The sequence below is a fragment of the Anopheles merus genome, chromosome 3L (genome assembly GCF_017562075.2).
Source record: "Anopheles merus strain MAF chromosome 3L, AmerM5.1, whole genome shotgun sequence".
In the NCBI taxonomy this organism is placed as follows: domain Eukaryota; kingdom Metazoa; phylum Arthropoda; class Insecta; order Diptera; family Culicidae; genus Anopheles; species Anopheles merus.
Window position 1 is genome coordinate 39,021,519 of NC_054085.1, and position 17,289 is coordinate 39,038,807.

At 41.7% G+C, this 17,289-nt stretch overlaps 7 protein-coding genes across 11 annotated transcripts; all 7 read right to left on the minus strand.

The window, feature by feature from the left end:
• Nucleotides 1-183: 183 nt before the first annotated feature.
• Nucleotides 184-936, minus strand: LOC121599461 (mantle protein-like). Its single transcript, XM_041927283.1, has 2 exons — nucleotides 836-936; nucleotides 184-766 (listed from the first exon to the last, which is right to left on the minus strand). Exons 1-2 carry the CDS (start codon nucleotides 839-841, stop codon nucleotides 215-217), a joined length of 558 nt encoding a protein of 185 aa, XP_041783217.1. The 5' UTR covers nucleotides 842-936; the 3' UTR covers nucleotides 184-214.
• A 1,217-nt stretch (nucleotides 937-2,153) lies between these two features.
• Nucleotides 2,154-2,904, minus strand: LOC121599464 (titin-like). The gene is made up of 2 exons (XM_041927289.1): nucleotides 2,833-2,904; nucleotides 2,154-2,765 (listed from the first exon to the last, which is right to left on the minus strand). The coding sequence occupies exons 1-2, from the start codon at nucleotides 2,836-2,838 to the stop codon at nucleotides 2,214-2,216; spliced, it is 558 nt and encodes a 185-aa protein (XP_041783223.1). The 5' UTR covers nucleotides 2,839-2,904; the 3' UTR covers nucleotides 2,154-2,213.
• Nucleotides 2,905-4,046: 1,142 nt separating this feature from the next.
• On the minus strand, nucleotides 4,047-6,960 carry LOC121599462 (mantle protein-like). Of its 3 annotated transcripts, none has more exons than XM_041927287.1 (2): nucleotides 6,860-6,916; nucleotides 4,047-4,654 (listed from the first exon to the last, which is right to left on the minus strand). In XM_041927287.1, the coding sequence occupies exons 1-2, from the start codon at nucleotides 6,863-6,865 to the stop codon at nucleotides 4,103-4,105; spliced, it is 558 nt and encodes a 185-aa protein (XP_041783221.1). In that variant the 5' UTR covers nucleotides 6,866-6,916; the 3' UTR covers nucleotides 4,047-4,102. The 3 variants fall into 3 exon arrangements, with proteins under 3 accessions (XP_041783221.1, XP_041783220.1, XP_041783218.1); XM_041927286.1 differs by lacking the exon at nucleotides 6,860-6,916 and adding an exon at nucleotides 4,722-4,802; XM_041927284.1 differs by lacking the exon at nucleotides 4,047-4,654 and adding an exon at nucleotides 6,207-6,790 and having other exon boundaries at nucleotides 6,860-6,960.
• A 1,216-nt stretch (nucleotides 6,961-8,176) lies between these two features.
• Nucleotides 8,177-8,908, minus strand: LOC121599463 (titin-like). Its single transcript, XM_041927288.1, has 2 exons — nucleotides 8,856-8,908; nucleotides 8,177-8,788 (listed from the first exon to the last, which is right to left on the minus strand). The coding sequence occupies exons 1-2, from the start codon at nucleotides 8,859-8,861 to the stop codon at nucleotides 8,237-8,239; spliced, it is 558 nt and encodes a 185-aa protein (XP_041783222.1). The 5' UTR covers nucleotides 8,862-8,908; the 3' UTR covers nucleotides 8,177-8,236.
• A 1,156-nt stretch (nucleotides 8,909-10,064) lies between these two features.
• LOC121599466 (titin-like) lies at nucleotides 10,065-12,908 on the minus strand. Of its 2 annotated transcripts, none has more exons than XM_041927293.1 (2): nucleotides 12,890-12,908; nucleotides 10,065-10,678 (listed from the first exon to the last, which is right to left on the minus strand). In XM_041927293.1, the coding sequence occupies exons 1-2, from the start codon at nucleotides 12,893-12,895 to the stop codon at nucleotides 10,127-10,129; spliced, it is 558 nt and encodes a 185-aa protein (XP_041783227.1). In that variant the 5' UTR covers nucleotides 12,896-12,908; the 3' UTR covers nucleotides 10,065-10,126. The 2 variants fall into 2 exon arrangements, with proteins under 2 accessions (XP_041783227.1, XP_041783226.1); XM_041927292.1 differs by lacking the exon at nucleotides 12,890-12,908 and adding an exon at nucleotides 10,746-10,798.
• LOC121599465 (mantle protein-like) lies at nucleotides 12,231-14,744 on the minus strand. Of its 2 annotated transcripts, none has more exons than XM_041927290.1 (2): nucleotides 14,699-14,723; nucleotides 12,231-12,814 (listed from the first exon to the last, which is right to left on the minus strand). In XM_041927290.1, exons 1-2 carry the CDS (start codon nucleotides 14,702-14,704, stop codon nucleotides 12,263-12,265), a joined length of 558 nt encoding a protein of 185 aa, XP_041783224.1. In that variant the 5' UTR covers nucleotides 14,705-14,723; the 3' UTR covers nucleotides 12,231-12,262. The 2 variants fall into 2 exon arrangements, with proteins under 2 accessions (XP_041783224.1, XP_041783225.1); XM_041927291.1 differs by lacking the exon at nucleotides 12,231-12,814 and adding an exon at nucleotides 14,057-14,631 and having other exon boundaries at nucleotides 14,699-14,744.
• Nucleotides 14,745-16,085: 1,341 nt separating this feature from the next.
• Nucleotides 16,086-16,951, minus strand: LOC121599460 (cytadherence high molecular weight protein 3-like). The gene is made up of 2 exons (XM_041927282.1): nucleotides 16,924-16,951; nucleotides 16,086-16,850 (listed from the first exon to the last, which is right to left on the minus strand). Exons 1-2 carry the CDS (start codon nucleotides 16,927-16,929, stop codon nucleotides 16,092-16,094), a joined length of 765 nt encoding a protein of 254 aa, XP_041783216.1. The 5' UTR covers nucleotides 16,930-16,951; the 3' UTR covers nucleotides 16,086-16,091.
• Nucleotides 16,952-17,289: the final 338 nt, after the last annotated feature.

Below are 17,289 nucleotides of genomic sequence, written 5' to 3' on the forward strand. Positions count from 1 at the left end.
CCACTGGTGGTTCAGGCTTACCTTGACCGGCAACGGTTATTGTGCCACAGAAGAAGAAGCACCAATCTACAATTTCATTTTCAAGCACGGATGCAAAAAGAACCAATAAACACAATAACATATCACCTATAACCATTATAAAAAACCAATTAATTAAAAGAAATAAAATTCAACCAGCCAAGAAAGTTTCAATGTAGTATCATCTATTTAGGATTCAGCCGAAGAATGGCTTCTTGTGCTCCTTCTTGATGAGGACAGTGAACGGGACTGGCTTCTCGACGTACACTGGCTCCTTCACGTACACCGGGTAGGGCTTATCGACATGAACTTCGTATGGCTTTGGCACTTCGACGTACTCCTTCTGGTACACCGGGACATGGACTGGGTATTTCACTTCCACCGGGTATGGACGATCAACGTGGACTGGGTACTTCTTCTCCACGTACACCGGGACCTTCTTCTCAACGACGACCGGGACCTTCTTCTCGACCTCAACTGGGTACGGGACCTTCACCTCGACTGGAACGTGCTTCTCGACCTCCACTGGGTACGGAACTGGGACCTTCTTGGTGATGATCTGTTTCACCTCCTTCTCGGCGTAGTCGTTGCCGTAGTATCCATGGGACTGCTGATGGTCATAGCCGTAGCTCTCGTACGATTCATGCTGAGCCGATCCCAGATCCCACAGTCCTCGCTTTTCCTTGTTGGAGTTTTCGACTGCCTTTGCGCTGGCAAGGGCCAGGGCCATGGTGAATACAATGAACGCCTGCAAGAAAAACGAAAGTTTCTTCAAATTACAGTTCTGTTCTGAAGCCCTCTTCTTTCCAAAGCTTACCTTCATGTCTGCCTACCGTTTGGATGTACTGTACGTTTGGAGTTCCTCGACTGAATGAGTATCTGCTATCGCTGACTCCGTTTTATATCGTCCACGCCGCACGAGCTGACATATACATCCATTTCTTTTACTCTTTCTTTTCATCATTTGGAGATGTTTGTGAAGTAATTGCACCTCGGAAAAACAATCAAGCGTGACTCAACGCATCGTTGCATAGTTGAAACTCGACTACTGTAGAAAATGTCTGGGGTTACTGTGGTTCCAATATTTTCATTCATGTAAGGATTTCATTCAGAGAAGGTGTGGTAGGCCCACATTGAGATGACAAGATGATGTGGAGGCGTCGCCATTACGGCCGGTATAATGGATTAATAGACGAAGGTGGGAGACCGTGAGCGGTTTCGGACACTCATGAGGCAGGCCAAGACTGCAAAGCGGTTGTAGCGTCGGATAAGTATGTAAGTAGGGATGTCATTTCTTAGTCTCGTCTCCTGTTACAGTTGTAGCAGATCGATGATTATTTGAATTATTTTGTATAAACAATGCTATGTTATCTAAGATGTAATCTTCAGATGTGCATTGCCAATTCAACAGCATTTGATCAGCAATGAAACAACCTGTTTAACAACGTCCAGCATAAACTGCATGACCAAGATAGAACAACGGATCAAGCTCACCGAGCACCGATATGCTGGCCATGTTATTCACCGAATAAACAATAGCTATGATCAATCCTACACAATCCTTCCTGCTCAGCCACAAAAACCGAGATGGGCACGTACCAACGGCTTCCGGGCACTCCGACATTTTGTCAAAATCCGGAAACAGTGGAAGCATATGTCATAAGAGATATGTCTTTTGTCTATATGTCCATATCATATGTCTATATGTTCATGTCTATATTTCAAAGTGTTTGATAGTTGAATATCGCTAGTTTAAGTTGTTGTTTGCTTCTATACTTTTTTCAGCATTAATCTAACAAGATCATCACACTGTGATGGCGCTTTCAAGCAGAAATAATACGTATTCTTAAGAATTTATGAACAGGCAAACCATACACAATACACTAAATCTAATATGAAAACCACTTCATTTTCCATTAAAAATGTGTATCAACGAGTTTTTAACGAGATACTCGGCTTGATAATGGATTAAAATGCATATCAATTAAACACAGTTATTCGAAGCATCTCTATTTATATCCAATCGGGAAATCCTATTTGAAAAAATCATATAACATATAAGAAACGATGTACCATATCATCATGTTACCAATCTGATTTAGATCAACAAGCACAAATAAATATTTAAGCAGCTAATTGATATTCAGTTTTGTATCTTTATTCTACCAGTTCCTCTACATCTTCCAAACAGTCTTTCAACCCCAGAACGGCTTCTTGTGGTGCTCCTTAATGTGCACCGTCACTGGGACCTGCTTCTCGACGTACACTGGCTGCTTCACGTACACTGGGTAAGGCTTCTCGACATGAACTGCGTATGGCTTCGGGACCTCGACATACTCCTTCTTGTAGACCGGGACATGGACTGGGACCTTCACCTCAACTGGGTATGGACGGTCAACGTGCACTGGGACCTTCTTCTCCACGTACACCGGGACCTTCTTCTCAACGACGACCGGGACCTTCTTCTCGACCTCAACTGGGTACGGGACCTTCACCTCGACTGGAACGTGCTTCTCGACCTCCACTGGGTACGGCACTGGAACCTTCTTGGTGATGATCTGTTTCACCTCCTTCTGGACGTAGTCGTTGCCGTAGTATCCATGGGACTGCTGATGGTCATATCCGTAGCTCTCGTACGAATCGTGCTGAGCCGATCCCAGTTCCCACAGTCCTCGCTTTTCCTTGTTGGAGTTTTCGACTGCACCCGCGCTGGCAAGGGCCAGGACCACAGAGAACACAATGAACGCCTGGAAGAAAGTTTGTTTCGTCAGATTACTCGTTATCTCTGCACAGCATCATTCGAATGTCTCTTACCTTCATGTCTGCCTACCGATTGGATGTACTGTACGCTTGAAGATCCTCAACTGAATGATCATCTACCAGCGCTGACATCGTTTTATATCGTCCGCTCTCTGCTGACTCGAGGGAGGCCGGATGAATTCATTACTTTTCGTCTTTCTCTCCAACGTTTATCCATGTTTCTGAGGCAATCTCACTCCGCAAAATCAGTCTAGCGTGAAAAGAAGCGTCGCTTGCATTACTGAACTTTTTTATCATGTGCAACGCTCAATCCTTTACTTGGTATGTTCATTGAATTCCGAAGTTGACTAGTTGGTTGGTATATTCTGTGATATTTTATTATTGTTTTCTTACAAACACTGCGGAATAAATTGTACGTATAAGTTTTGTCATGACCCCTTGTGGAGTAACCGTGTTTCAAAAGGGTAATGTGCAACAATGATACGCTATATCTGTACTTATACTTGCTCTTGTTCAAGAACTCAGAATCAATTATATGGTTCAATTGTGTATTCTTTTCACCATAATCATCTGAAGATCGTCTAGAGTTTTGTAAAGCATACCCACGCATTTTACAGTGCATTTTGTTTCCTGTTATTGCAACCTGTCGGAGCGATTACTTAGTTGTTGTAGATTCTGAATAGTTATACCTATCTACATGTTTCTTATACTTCAAGCACAACATTTGTTGCATAATTTTCCGTAGTACGGCACCCCGTACAATTGTTAATGTAAATTCGTATGGTTTGCTTTAAGGCTTCTGACCTAGAGTAGCCATGAACATCCTCCATTACTGACAAGCCTTAATCCGTTTGATTACCGATTATATGATTATCATAAATAGGCCGTTGAGATTTGATTGCCGTCAATGATGAGTGTCAAAAAAATCTAGGATCAATGTCATTAACAGTATTATTATCATTGCAATTTCAATAGGTCACATTTGTCAACGTTCGTGTCATGTTTTTATACTATACGAGTAACCCTTCATGAGAATACTGAACCTGGCCAGATAAAGATGTAACAATCCTTCATTTGGGTTTTCCAGTGACTGTTTTAAGTGAGCATGATCGTAAAGTCATGAATGATCTACCCTATTTACAAGAATGATATTATAATATAGAAATATTACCAACCGAAAATCCAAATGAAAAACATTCATTGCATACAAAAAAATATCCTTCATTCGACCCAAGAAACCCTTCAAAGATTAAGATCCAATGTTTTAGATATTCAGTTTTGTATCTTTATTCTACCAGTTTCTCTACATCTTCCAAACAGTCTTTCAACCCCAGAATGGCTTCTTGTGGTGCTCCTTGATGTGCACCGTCACTGGGACCTGCTTCTCGACGTACACTGGCTGCTTCACGTACACTGGGTAAGGCTTCTCGACATGAACTGCGTATGGCTTCGGGACCTCGACATACTCCTTCTTGTAGACCGGGACATGGACTGGGACCTTCACCTCAACTGGGTATGGACGGTCAACGTGCACTGGGACCTTCTTCTCCACGTACACCGGGACCTTCTTCTCAACGACGACCGGGACCTTCTTCTCGACCTCAACTGGGTACGGGACCTTCACCTCGACTGGAACGTGCTTCTCGACCTCCACTGGGTACGGCACTGGAACCTTCTTGGTGATGACCTGTTTCACCTCCTTCTGGACGTAGTCGTTGCCGTAGTATCCATGGGACTGCTGATGGTCATATCCGTAGCTCTCGTACGAATCGTGCTGAGCCGATCCCAGTTCCCACAGTCCTCGCTTTTCCTTGTTGGAGTTTTCGACTGCACCCGCGCTGGCAAGAGCCAGGACCACAGAGAACACAATGAACGCCTGGAAGAAAGTTTGTTTCGTCAGATTACTCGTTATCTCTGCACAGCATCATTCGAATGTCTCTTACCTTCATGTCTGCCTACCGCTTGGATATACTGTACGCTTGAAGATCCTCAACTGAATGATCATCTACCAGCGCTGGCATCGTTTTATATCATCCGCTCTCTGCTGACTCGAGGGAGGCCGGATGAATTGATTACTTTTCGTCTTTCTCTCCTTCATTCGCCAGTGATTCTGTAGCAATCGATTTTCGGAAAATCAATCTACCATGACAAGAAGCGTAAACATTCGTTTATTTATTCGTTTATAGTTTTTTCGTATTTATTTCTATTTATCAGCGGGGACATAGACTCTCCCTACCTGCTAGAAAAGCTGAATCTGTATGCCGTTGAACGACCTCTCAGGTCACGTGAGTTGTTGAGACCTACGTTCTCAAGATCTGCACATTCCTATGATAAGTCTATAAACCAAATAATACAAAGCTTCAACAAATACCAAAGATTCTTTGACTTCAACTTTACTATAAACCAGTTGAACATTTAGGTATTATTTGTAGAGTGCAATAGCAGTGACAGAGAGGGACGGCATATGCAAGTAGGGAAAATAGGTTAACAGTTGTTTTTGAACCACCGACGAAGACGGGCGAATAAATACAACACCGAACCAGAACTCTACATTATTGAACGTGAATAGTTATGATTTAGATCAGGGTAAATAGATAAACTGTAGGTGATATTATGGTTGTGATATTTGTTTCCATCATGGATGCCGATTTTTATGAAGATTAGATGGTGGAAAAAAACGATTGTCTAGAATTTTTCAATAAATGATAGATCTCGGCAACCGGTCTCATAGTACAGTCGTCAACTCGTACAACTTAACAACATGCCCGCCATGGGTTCAAGCCCCAAATGGACCGTGCCGCCATACGTAGGACTGACTATCCTGCTATGGGGGATCAATAAGTCACTGAAAGCCAACCCACAAGTAGTTGTACAGGCCTTGAGACCTTGATCGACAACGGTTGTTGAGCCAAAAGAAGAAGAAGAAGAAGATAGTTCTCGGCGATAGCGACTAATGATTGTTATGCATGCGAGTGTTAACAATTATTAACATGCTAACACAAATTTGATGAAAAATACGATGATAATTAAATGTGCAATAATTTTATTTTTAGTTATCCATTCTATGTGGCATTTTCTGGTCATACAAAATAACGTTGGCTTTGCATAATATCCATTATAATTCAAAATCCCAAAATTTTGGGTTTTCGATGTATGTTTTACGTCGTGTGTTAGATTTCTTGCATATTTTTTATCGTAACCTCAATGTTTATGTCTCTATGAGTGTTTTATATATGAGTGTTTTGTGGCATGTGCAAGAAAATATAGTTAAATATACACGTGCAGCTTTCATGCCTTTCTGAACAAGTCTGCAGCAACTTTTAAATGATTGTGCAATGATTGGAAATATTAAATACATATAAAACACAAAAAGCTTTAAAAGCTTCGCAACATACATTTAACAATTAAATAAAAAAAACTCATTCAAGTAATCTTCAACAAATAACCATATATTTAGATTTTAGCCGAAGAATGGCTTCTTGTGCTCCTTCTTGATGAGGACAGTGAACGGGACTGGCTTCTCGACGTACACTGGCTCCTTCACGTACACCGGGTAGGGCTTATCGACATGAACTTCGTATGGCTTTGGCACTTCAACGTACTCCTTCTGGTACACCGGGACATGGACTGGGTATTTCACTTCCACCGGGTATGGACGATCAACGTGGACTGGGTACTTCTTCTCCACGTACACCGGGACCTTCTTCTCAACGACGACCGGGACCTTCTTCTCGACCTCAACTGGGTACGGGACCTTCACCTCGACTGGAACGTGCTTCTCGACCTCCACTGGGTACGGAACTGGGACCTTCTTGGTGATGATCTGTTTCACCTCCTTCTCGGCGTAGTCGTTGTCGTAGTATCCATGGGACTGCTGATGGTCATAGCCGTAGCTCTCGTACGATTCATGCTGAGCCGATCCCAGATCCCACAGTCCTCGCTTTTCCTTGTTGGAGTTTTCGACTGCCTTTGCGCTGGCAAGGGCCAGGGCCATGGTGAATACAATGAACGCCTGCAAGAAAAACGAAAGTTTCTTCAAATTACAGTTCTGTTCTGAAGCCCTCTTCTTTCCAAAGCTTACCTTCATGTCTGCCTACCGTTTGGATGTACTGTACGTTTGGAGTTCCTCGACTGAATGAGTATCTGCTATCGCTGACTCCGTTTTATATCGTCCACGCCGCACGAGCTGACATATACATCCATTTCTTTTACTCTTTCTTTTCATCATTTGGAGATGTTTGTGAAGTAATTGCACCTCGGAAAACAATCAAGCGTGACTCAACGCATCGTTGCATAGTTGAAACTCGACTACTGTAGAAAATGTCTGGGGTTACTGTGGTTCCAATATTTTCATTCATGTAAGGATTTCATTCAGAGAAGGTGTGGTAGGCCCACATTGAGATGACAAGATGATGTGGAGGCGTCGCCATTACGGCCGGTATAATGGATTAATAGACGAAGGTGGGAGACCGTGAGCGGTTTCGGACACTCATGAGGCAGGCCAAGACTGCAAAGCGGTTGTAGCGTCGGATAAGTATGTAAGTAGGGATGTCATTTCTTAGTCTCGTCTCCTGTTACAGTTGTAGCAGATCGATGATTATTTGAATTATTTTGTATAAACAATGCTATGTTATCTAAGATGTAATCTTCAGATGTGCATTGCCAATTCAACAGCATTTGATCAGCAATGAAACAACCTGTTTAACAACGTCCAGCATAAACTGCATGACCAAGATAGAACAACGGATCAAGCTCACCGAGCACCGATATGCTGGCCATGTTATTCACCGAATAAACAATAGCTATGATCAATCCTACACAATCCTTCCTGCTCAGCCACAAAAACCGAGATGGGCACGTACCAACGGCTTCCGGGCACTCCGACATTTTGTCAAAATCCGGAAACAGTGGAAGCATATGTCATAAGAGATATGTCTTTTGTCTATATGTCCATATCATATGTCTATATGTTCATGTCTATATTTCAAAGTGTTTGATAGTTGAATATCGCTAGTTTAAGTTGTTGTTTGCTTTTATACTTTTTTCAGCATTAATCTAACAAGATCATCACACTGTGATGGCGCTTTCAAGCAGAAATAATACGTATTCTTAAGAATTTATGAACAGGCAAACCATACACAATACACTAAATCTAATATGAAAACCACTTAATTTTCCATTAAAAATGTGTATCAACGAGTTTTCAACGAGATACTCGGCTTGATAATGGATTAAAATGCATATCAATTAAACACAGTTATTCGAAGCATCTCTATTTATATCCAATCGGGAAATCCTATTTGAAAAAATCATATAACATATAAGAAACGATGTACCATATCATCATGTTACCAATCTGATTTAGATCAACAAGCACAAATAAATATTTAAGCAGCTAATTGATATTCAGTTTTGTATCTTTATTCTACCAGTTCCTCTACATCTTCCAAACAGTCTTTCAACCCCAGAACGGCTTCTTGTGGTGCTCCTTAATGTGCACCGTCACTGGGACCTGCTTCTCGACGTACACTGGCTGCTTCACGTACACTGGGTAAGGCTTCTCGACATGAACTGCGTATGGCTTCGGGACCTCGACATACTCCTTCTTGTAGACCGGGACATGGACTGGGACCTTCACCTCAACTGGGTATGGACGGTCAACGTGCACTGGGACCTTCTTCTCCACGTACACCGGGACCTTCTTCTCAACGACGACCGGGACCTTCTTCTCGACCTCAACTGGGTACGGGACCTTCACCTCGACTGGAACGTGCTTCTCGACCTCCACTGGGTACGGCACTGGAACCTTCTTGGTGATGACCTGTTTCACCTCCTTCTGGACGTAGTCGTTGCCGTAGTATCCATGGGACTGCTGATGGTCATATCCGTAGCTCTCGTACGAATCGTGCTGAGCCGATCCCAGTTCCCACAGTCCTCGCTTTTCCTTGTTGGAGTTTTCGACTGCACCCGCGCTGGCAAGGGCCAGGACCACAGAGAACACAATGAACGCCTGGAAGAAAGTTTGTTTCGTCAGATTACTCGTTATCTCTGCACAGCATCATTCGAATGTCTCTTACCTTCATGTCTGCCTACCGATTGGATGTACTGTACGCTTGAAGATCCTCAACTGAATGATCATTTACCAGCGCTGACATCGTTTTATATCGTCCGCTCTCTGCTGACTCGAGGGAGGCCGGATGAATTCATTACTTTTCGTCTTTCTCTCCATCGTTTATCCATGTTTCTGAGGCAATCTCACTCCGCAAAATCAGTCTAGCGTGAAAAGAAGCGTCGCTTGCATTACTGAACTTTTTTATCATGTGCAACGCTCAATCCTTTACTTGGTATGTTCATTGAATTCCGAAGTTGACTAGTTGGTTGGTATATTCTGTGATATTTTATTATTGTTTTCTTACAAACACTGCGGAATAAATTGTACGTATAAGTTTTGTCATGACCCCTTGTGGAGTAACCGTGTTTCAAAAGGGTAATGTGCAACAATGATACGCTATATCTGTACTTATACTTGCTCTTGTTCAAGAACTCAGAATCAATTATATGGTTCAATTGTGTATTCTTTTCACCATAATCATCTGAAGATCGTCTAGAGTTTTGTAAAGCATACCCACGCATTTTACAGTGCATTTTGTTTCCTGTTATTGCAACCTGTCGGAGCGATTACTTAGTTGTTGTAGATTCTGAATAGTTATACCTATCTACATGTTTCTTATACTTCAAGCACAACATTTGTTGCATAATTTTCCGTAGTACGGCACCCCGTACAATTGTTAATGTAAATTCGTATGGTTTGCTTTAAGGCTTCTGACCTAGAGTAGCCATGAACATCCTCCATTACTGACAAGCCTTAATCCGTTTGATTACCGATTATATGATTATCATAAATAGGCCGTTGAGATTTGATTGCCGTCAATGATGAGTGTCAAAAAAATCTAGGATCAATGTCATTAACAGTATTATTATCATTGCAATTTCAATAGGTCACATTTGTCAACGTTCGTGTCATGTTTTTATACTATACGAGTAACCCTTCATGAGAATACTGAACCTGGCCAGATAAAGATGTAACAATCCTTCATTTGGATTTTCCAGTGACTGTTTTAAGTGAGCATGATCGTAAAGTCATGAATGATCTACCCTATTTACAAGAATGATATTATAATATAGAAATATTACCAACCGAAAATCCAAATGAAAAACATTCATTGCATACAAAAAAAATATCCTTCATTCGACCCAAGAAACCCTTCAAAGATTAAGATCCAATGTTTTAGATATTCAGTTTTGTATCTTTATTCTACCAGTTTCTCTACATCTTCCAAACAGCCTTTCAACCCCAGAATGGCTTCTTGTGGTGCTCCTTGATGTGCACCGTCACTGGGACCTGCTTCTCGACGTACACTGGCTGCTTCACGTACACTGGGTAAGGCTTCTCGACATGAACTGCGTATGGCTTCGGGACCTCGACATACTCCTTCTTGTAGACCGGGACATGGACTGGGACCTTCACCTCAACTGGGTATGGACGGTCAACGTGCACTGGGACCTTCTTCTCCACGTACACCGGGACCTTCTTCTCAACGACGACCGGGACCTTCTTCTCGACCTCAACTGGGTACGGGACCTTCACCTCGACTGGAACGTGCTTCTCGACCTCCACTGGGTACGGCACTGGAACCTTCTTGGTGATGACCTGTTTCACCTCCTTCTGGACGTAGTCGTTGCCGTAGTATCCATGGGACTGCTGATGGTCATATCCGTAGCTCTCGTACGAATCGTGCTGAGCCGATCCCAGTTCCCACAGTCCTCGCTTTTCCTTGTTGGAGTTTTCAACTGCACCCGCGCTGGCAAGAGCCAGGACCACAGAGAACACAATGAACGCCTGGAAGAAAGTTTGTTTCGTCAGATTACTCGTTATCTCTGCACAGCATCATTCGAATGTCTCTTACCTTCATGTCTGCCTACCGCTTGGATATACTGTACGCTTGAAGATCCTCAACTGAATGATCATCTACTAGCGCTGGCATCGTTTTATATCATCCGCTCTCTGCTGACTCGAGGGAGGCCGGATGAATTGATTACTTTTCGTCTTTCTCTCCTTCATTCGCCAGTGATTCTGTAGCAATCGATTTTCGGAAAATCAATCTACCATGACAAGAAGCGTAAACATTCGTTTATTTATTCGTTTATAGTTTTTTCGTATTTATTTCTATTTATCAGCGGGGACATAGACTCTCCCTACCTGCTAGAAAAGCTGAATCTGTATGCCGTTGAACGACCTCTCAGGTCACGTGAGTTGTTGAGACCTACGTTCTCAAGATCTGCACATTCCTATGATAAGTCTATAAACCAAATAATACAAAGCTTCAACAAATACCAAAGATTCTTTGACTTCAACTTTACTATAAACCAGTTGAACATTTAGGTATTATTTGTAGAGTGCAATAGCAGTGACAGAGAGGGACGGCATATGCAAGTAGGGAAAATAGGTTAACAGTTGTTTTTGAACCACCGACGAAGACGGGCGAATAAATACAACACCGAACCAGAACTCTACATTATTGAACGTGAATAGTTATGATTTAGATCAGGGTAAATAGATAAACTGTAGGTGATATTATGGTTGTGATATTTGTTTCCATCATGGATGCCGATTTTTATGAAGATTAGATGGTGGAAAAAAACGATTGTCTAGAATTTTTCAATAAATGATAGATCTCGGCAACCGGTCTCATAGTACAGTCGTCAACTCGTACAACTTAACAACATGCCCGCCATGGGTTCAAGCCCCAAATGGACCGTGCCGCCATACGTAGGACTGACTATCCTGCTATGGGGGGATCAATAAGTCACTGAAAGCCAACCCACAAGTAGTTGTACAGGCCTTGAGACCTTGATCGACAACGGTTGTTGAGCCAAAAGAAGAAGAAGAAGAAGATAGTTCTCGGCGATAGCGACTAATGATTGTTATGCATGCGAGTGTTAACAATTATTAACATGCTAACACAAATTTGATGAAAAATACGATGATAATTAAATGTGCAATAATTTTATTTTTAGTTATCCATTCTATGTGGCATTTTCTGGTCATACAAAATAACGTTGGCTTTGCATAATATCCATTATAATTCAAAATCCCAAAATTTTGGGTTTTCGATGTATGTTTTACGTCGTGTGTTAGATTTCTTGCATATTTTTTATCGTAACCTCAATGTTTATGTCTCTATGAGTGTTTTATATATGAGTGTTTTGTGGCATGTGCAAGAAAATATAGTTAAATATACACGTGCAGCTTTCATGCCTTTCTGAACAAGTCTGCAGCAACTTTTAAATGATTGTGCAATGATTGGAAATATTAAATACATATAAAACACAAAAAGCTTTAAAAGCTTCGCAACATACATTTAACAATTAAATAAAAAAACTCATTCAAGTAATCTTCAACAAATAACCATATATTTAGATTTTAGCCGAAGAATGGCTTCTTGTGCTCCTTCTTGATGAGGACAGTGAACGGGACTGGCTTCTCGACGTACACTGGCTCCTTCACGTACACCGGGTAGGGCTTATCGACATGAACTTCGTATGGCTTTGGCACTTCAACGTACTCCTTCTGGTACACCGGGACATGGACTGGGTATTTCACTTCCACCGGGTATGGACGATCAACGTGGACTGGGTACTTCTTCTCCACGTACACCGGGACCTTCTTCTCAACGACGACCGGGACCTTCTTCTCGACCTCAACTGGGTACGGGACCTTCACCTCGACTGGAACGTGCTTCTCGACCTCCACTGGGTACGGAACTGGGACCTTCTTGGTGATGATCTGTTTCTCCTCCTTCTCGGCGTAGTCGTTGCCGTAGTATCCATGGGACTGCTGATGGTCATAGCCGTAGCTCTCGTACGATTCATGCTGAGCCGATCCCAGATCCCACAGTCCTCGCTTTTCCTTGTTGGAGTTTTCGACTGCCTTTGCGCTGGCAAGGGCCAGGGCCATGGTGAATACAATGAACGCCTGCAAGAAAATATAACGTTTGTTAGGTTCTGACAACAAGTTTGTGCCGTTACTTTCTTTCCATCCAAAGCTTACCTTCATGTCTGCCTACCGTTTGGATGTACTGTACGTTTGGAGTTCCTCAACTGAATGAGTATCTGCTATCGCTGACTCCGTTTTATATCATCCACGCCGCACGAACTGAAAAACGGTCATATACATCCATTTCATTTACACTTTCTTTTTTAATGATGCAATTGCTCCCCGTTAAAACAATCAACCGTGACTCAAAGCGTCATTGTATTACTAAACCTTTATGTTATGTGCTATATCTTTTTTTTCTATGATTGCAAAAGATGTACTCTTGTTAGTGTTTCACTGAGCTTTGTTTTGCCTGCCCCAAACTAAGTCTCTTCGCCTTCGCAAAAAGGCTTGATTATTCTATATGGTTTTGTAATTCTCACTGTAACTTATTTTATGAAGGCTGCTGAAGAAAGAGTAAAAAATAAATAATTGTCGGAGCAACCAAGCTCAGTTCATACAAGCTATTTTTTAAAGTAATTTTGTAATTAATCATGAAGTCAGTCATGCAAAGGAAAAAGAGATGAGAATCAAACATCATCTCATTCCAAAAGCAATATTTATTTGTTATTTCTTTCTGCACCCATATATTTCGTGTTTTAAATAATTGTGCAAAGCTCGTTAGTCCATGAAATTGTTTTTATAGAGAGTAAAACAATTTATGTATTATGATATTGGTAGTTACAATTCAAACATATTTTAGCTTATTTATCTTTTTTTACTTAAAACCACTGCTAAAATTCGTAATTGATACATTAAAATGCTTTGGAATTGAAATATATTCAATTCAATTTAAAAAAATGTACTTTATACAAACATAAAGTAGTAAAGCAATCTCTCACGTCTGTTCATTTCAATTGCTCTTCACTCTCTCTGGACGGACCGTTTCTCGACACCTTTCCATTAACGCAGCTCTTCTGAAAGTTCTTATAGATTTAACAGACAGTTCAACATCTGAGTTTAAACAAAAATAAACACCCGATAAACACCACGACGAATCAAAATTTGCCATATTCTTAAAGAGTAAAGTATATCTCCTATCAGCAGTAACCAATAAAAACTCAAAATTAGGATCTAATCATTCGGACTTGAACCTTCACCTCAACTGGGTATGGACGGTACACTCATGAGTAACACAATAGCAAATAATATTTCAGTTTTGTATATTTATTCTACCAGTTTCTCTACATCTCTTAAAGAGTCTTTCAACCCCAGAATGGCTTCTTGTGGTGCTCCTTGATGTGCACCGTCACTGGGACCTGCTTCTCGACGTACACTGGCTGCTTCACGTACACTGGGTAAGGCTTCTCGACATGAACTGCGTATGGCTTCGGGACCTCGACATACTCCTTCTTGTAGACCGGGACATGGACTGGGACCTTCACCTCAACTGGGTATGGACGGTCAACGTGCACTGGGACCTTCTTCTCCACGTACACCGGGACCTTCTTCTCAACGACGACCGGGACCTTCTTCTCGACCTCAACTGGGTACGGGACCTTCACCTCGACTGGAACGTGCTTCTCGACCTCCACTGGGTACGGCACTGGAACCTTCTTGGTGATGACCTGTTTCACCTCCTTCTGGACGTAGTCGTTGCCGTAGTATCCATGGGACTGCTGATGGTCATATCCGTAGCTCTCGTACGAATCGTGCTGAGCCGATCCCAGTTCCCACAGTCCTCGCTTTTCCTTGTTGGAGTTTTCAACTGCACCCGCGCTGGCAAGAGCCAGGACCACAGAGAACACAATGAACGCCTGGAAGAAAGTTTGTTTCGTCAGATTACTCGTTATCTCTGCACAGCATCATTCGAATGTCTCTTACCTTCATGTCTGCCTACCGATTGGATGTACTGTACGCTTGAAGATCCTCAATTGAATGATCATCTGCCAGCGCTGATATCGTTTTATATCGTCTGCTCTCTGGTGACTCAAAGGAAGTCGAATGTAGCACTCTTTCCCCCACTCCATTTTTAATACAGTGCGCAGCAATATCAATCTTGCGTGATGCAGAAAATTTATACAACAGCAGCGGCTTTGTAGTGTTTTAGTTCGTGTTGATACGTAGTGTTTCAGTTCGTGTTGATCGTTTCTATGTTGAAGCGTTTATTTCAGAATCCTCATCAATAATAAAATATTATTTGAAGCGTCATGTTGCTCTCCTAATCAAGAAATATGCATGCAGTTTGAGCTATGGATACATCATTTGAAATGAAAGTCACTCTCCGAATACATTCCTGATCTAAACCGAACAATGGCAATGATAAAAGTGTTTCAGAATCAACATAGATACATAATTTATCATGTCAAATGGTACGGCACAGTACAAATAATTCATATAAGAAACCAAATTTATTTGATTCTATTTCACTCCATATTCAAGCAAAGTTTAGTACAATAATTCATTGATGATTTGTTAGTCCCATGAACCACAGGTTTTGGACAGGCAGATACCATGCTAACCTAAACGCACGGCTGAATAGCGTTTCTGCTCTTGATTCAAATCGCTTGTGAATTGATACTTTTGTACACACAGATTATTGCAATTGCAATCGTTTTACCCTAAAGTCATAGTTATTGAAGTCCTAAACATAGAAGAAACTTGGAAACCAATAACTTAATTAGTACGCAAACAAACTATCGTATACAAATATATTTCTATTTTCATAACTATAGTAAGCTAATTTAAATGAAGTAATACCTTGCGATGTTGTGCTTTATTATGGGTTTATTTGTTGTGTCTCTTTATCTTCTCGTTGTCATTGTTTATCCCCTTCTTCTCTCGCCTCTTATACCGAGTAGGTTGTTATTGGTGCTTCCTTGCTCTACCTTGATTTATAAATTTAGGTTTCAGGGTCATTCGCCCATTTAGTTTGCCCAGCCCCGTGTTACAGTCAACAAATCGCACGAATTACAACATGTGCGTCATGGGTTCAAGTCCCGGACTGTACCCGCTTACTGATTTCATGAGAACTGATTATTCTGCTATCGATAGTCATTGATAAGTAGCTGAGTCAATCATAAATCTAGACCTAGACGGACTGTAGTTGTTTCGCCAAATAAGAAAAAGAAAACAAATTAGGCTCCCGTGAAGCCACAGGTTCTCGCGGACCTTCAGCAAATACGTAACAACACTAAAACACTAGAACAAATAAACCAAGATAAACATATACTTATTATTTAAATTTTACTTTTATTCAACTAATCACACAACTTATCTAAAAAAGCCACCAGAATGGTTTCTTTTGTTCTTTCTTGATGAGAACAGTGAATGGTACCGGCTTCTCAATGTAGATGGGCTGCTTCACATATACCGGGTAAGGCTTATCTACATGCACGGTGTACGGCTTCGGGACCTCGACATACTCCTTCTGGTACACCGGGACATGGACTGGGACCTTCACTTCCACGGGATATGGCCGATCCACCTGAACAGGGACCTTCTTCTCCACGTATACTGGAACCTGCTTCTCAACGACGATCGGAACCTTCTTCTCAACCTCAACCGGGTAAGGGACCTTCACCTCCACGGGAACATGTTTTGGCACTTCAACATGATAAGGAACAGGTACCTTTTTGATCTGATGTTCGTCATGCTCTCCATAGTCTACGTAGTTTCCGTCGCTATGCTGCTGTCCGTAGTTGTAAGCTTCATACGACTGCTGTTGGTGATAATTTTCCTCATACGATTGCTGCTGCGAATACTTCTGGTCATACAATGGCTCTTGGGGATGCTTCTGATCGTACGACTGCTGCTGAGCATAATTTTCCTCATACGAATGCTGCTGCGAATACTTCTGGTCATACAATGGCTCTTGGAGATGCTTCTGGTCGAACGGTTGTTGCTGAGGATACTTGTCGTCATGCGTTTGCTGCTGGGAATATTTCTGCTCATACGATCCTCCATGATCTTCGCTCGATTTATCGGGCACTACACCTTTCACCACGGTGATTGCTAGGACAAGTACGACGAAAACCTATTTAAACCAACGAAGTATGATATAGTTTAAAGTTGTAGCCGATCAGTATCACGTGTTGCGTTACATTTACCTTCATTTTCAGTGATTGTGATGATACGACGATCGGATCGTTACTAATCGATTGAACCCAATGCGCCCAGTTTTATACCATACAGCTTCTACTTGTTGAACTTTCTACGAAGCGATACAGAAAGTGAAATGGAAATACTTTCATCTTTGTTTTACTGCTATGGACAATATATTGAGTAACGTAGTGCAGATGTACACCTCTTGCGTATTTAGTCTATCGATATGGTGTCTATTTCATTTATATAAGGACATTTAGGCCAAAGCAGCCTAAAACCGTATCACATTGATTGTACAACTTCTAACAAAACCCTTCTATAGCATGACGATTAAAAAGTGCTGTAAACCCGAATGATAGTTCGGTTCCTAT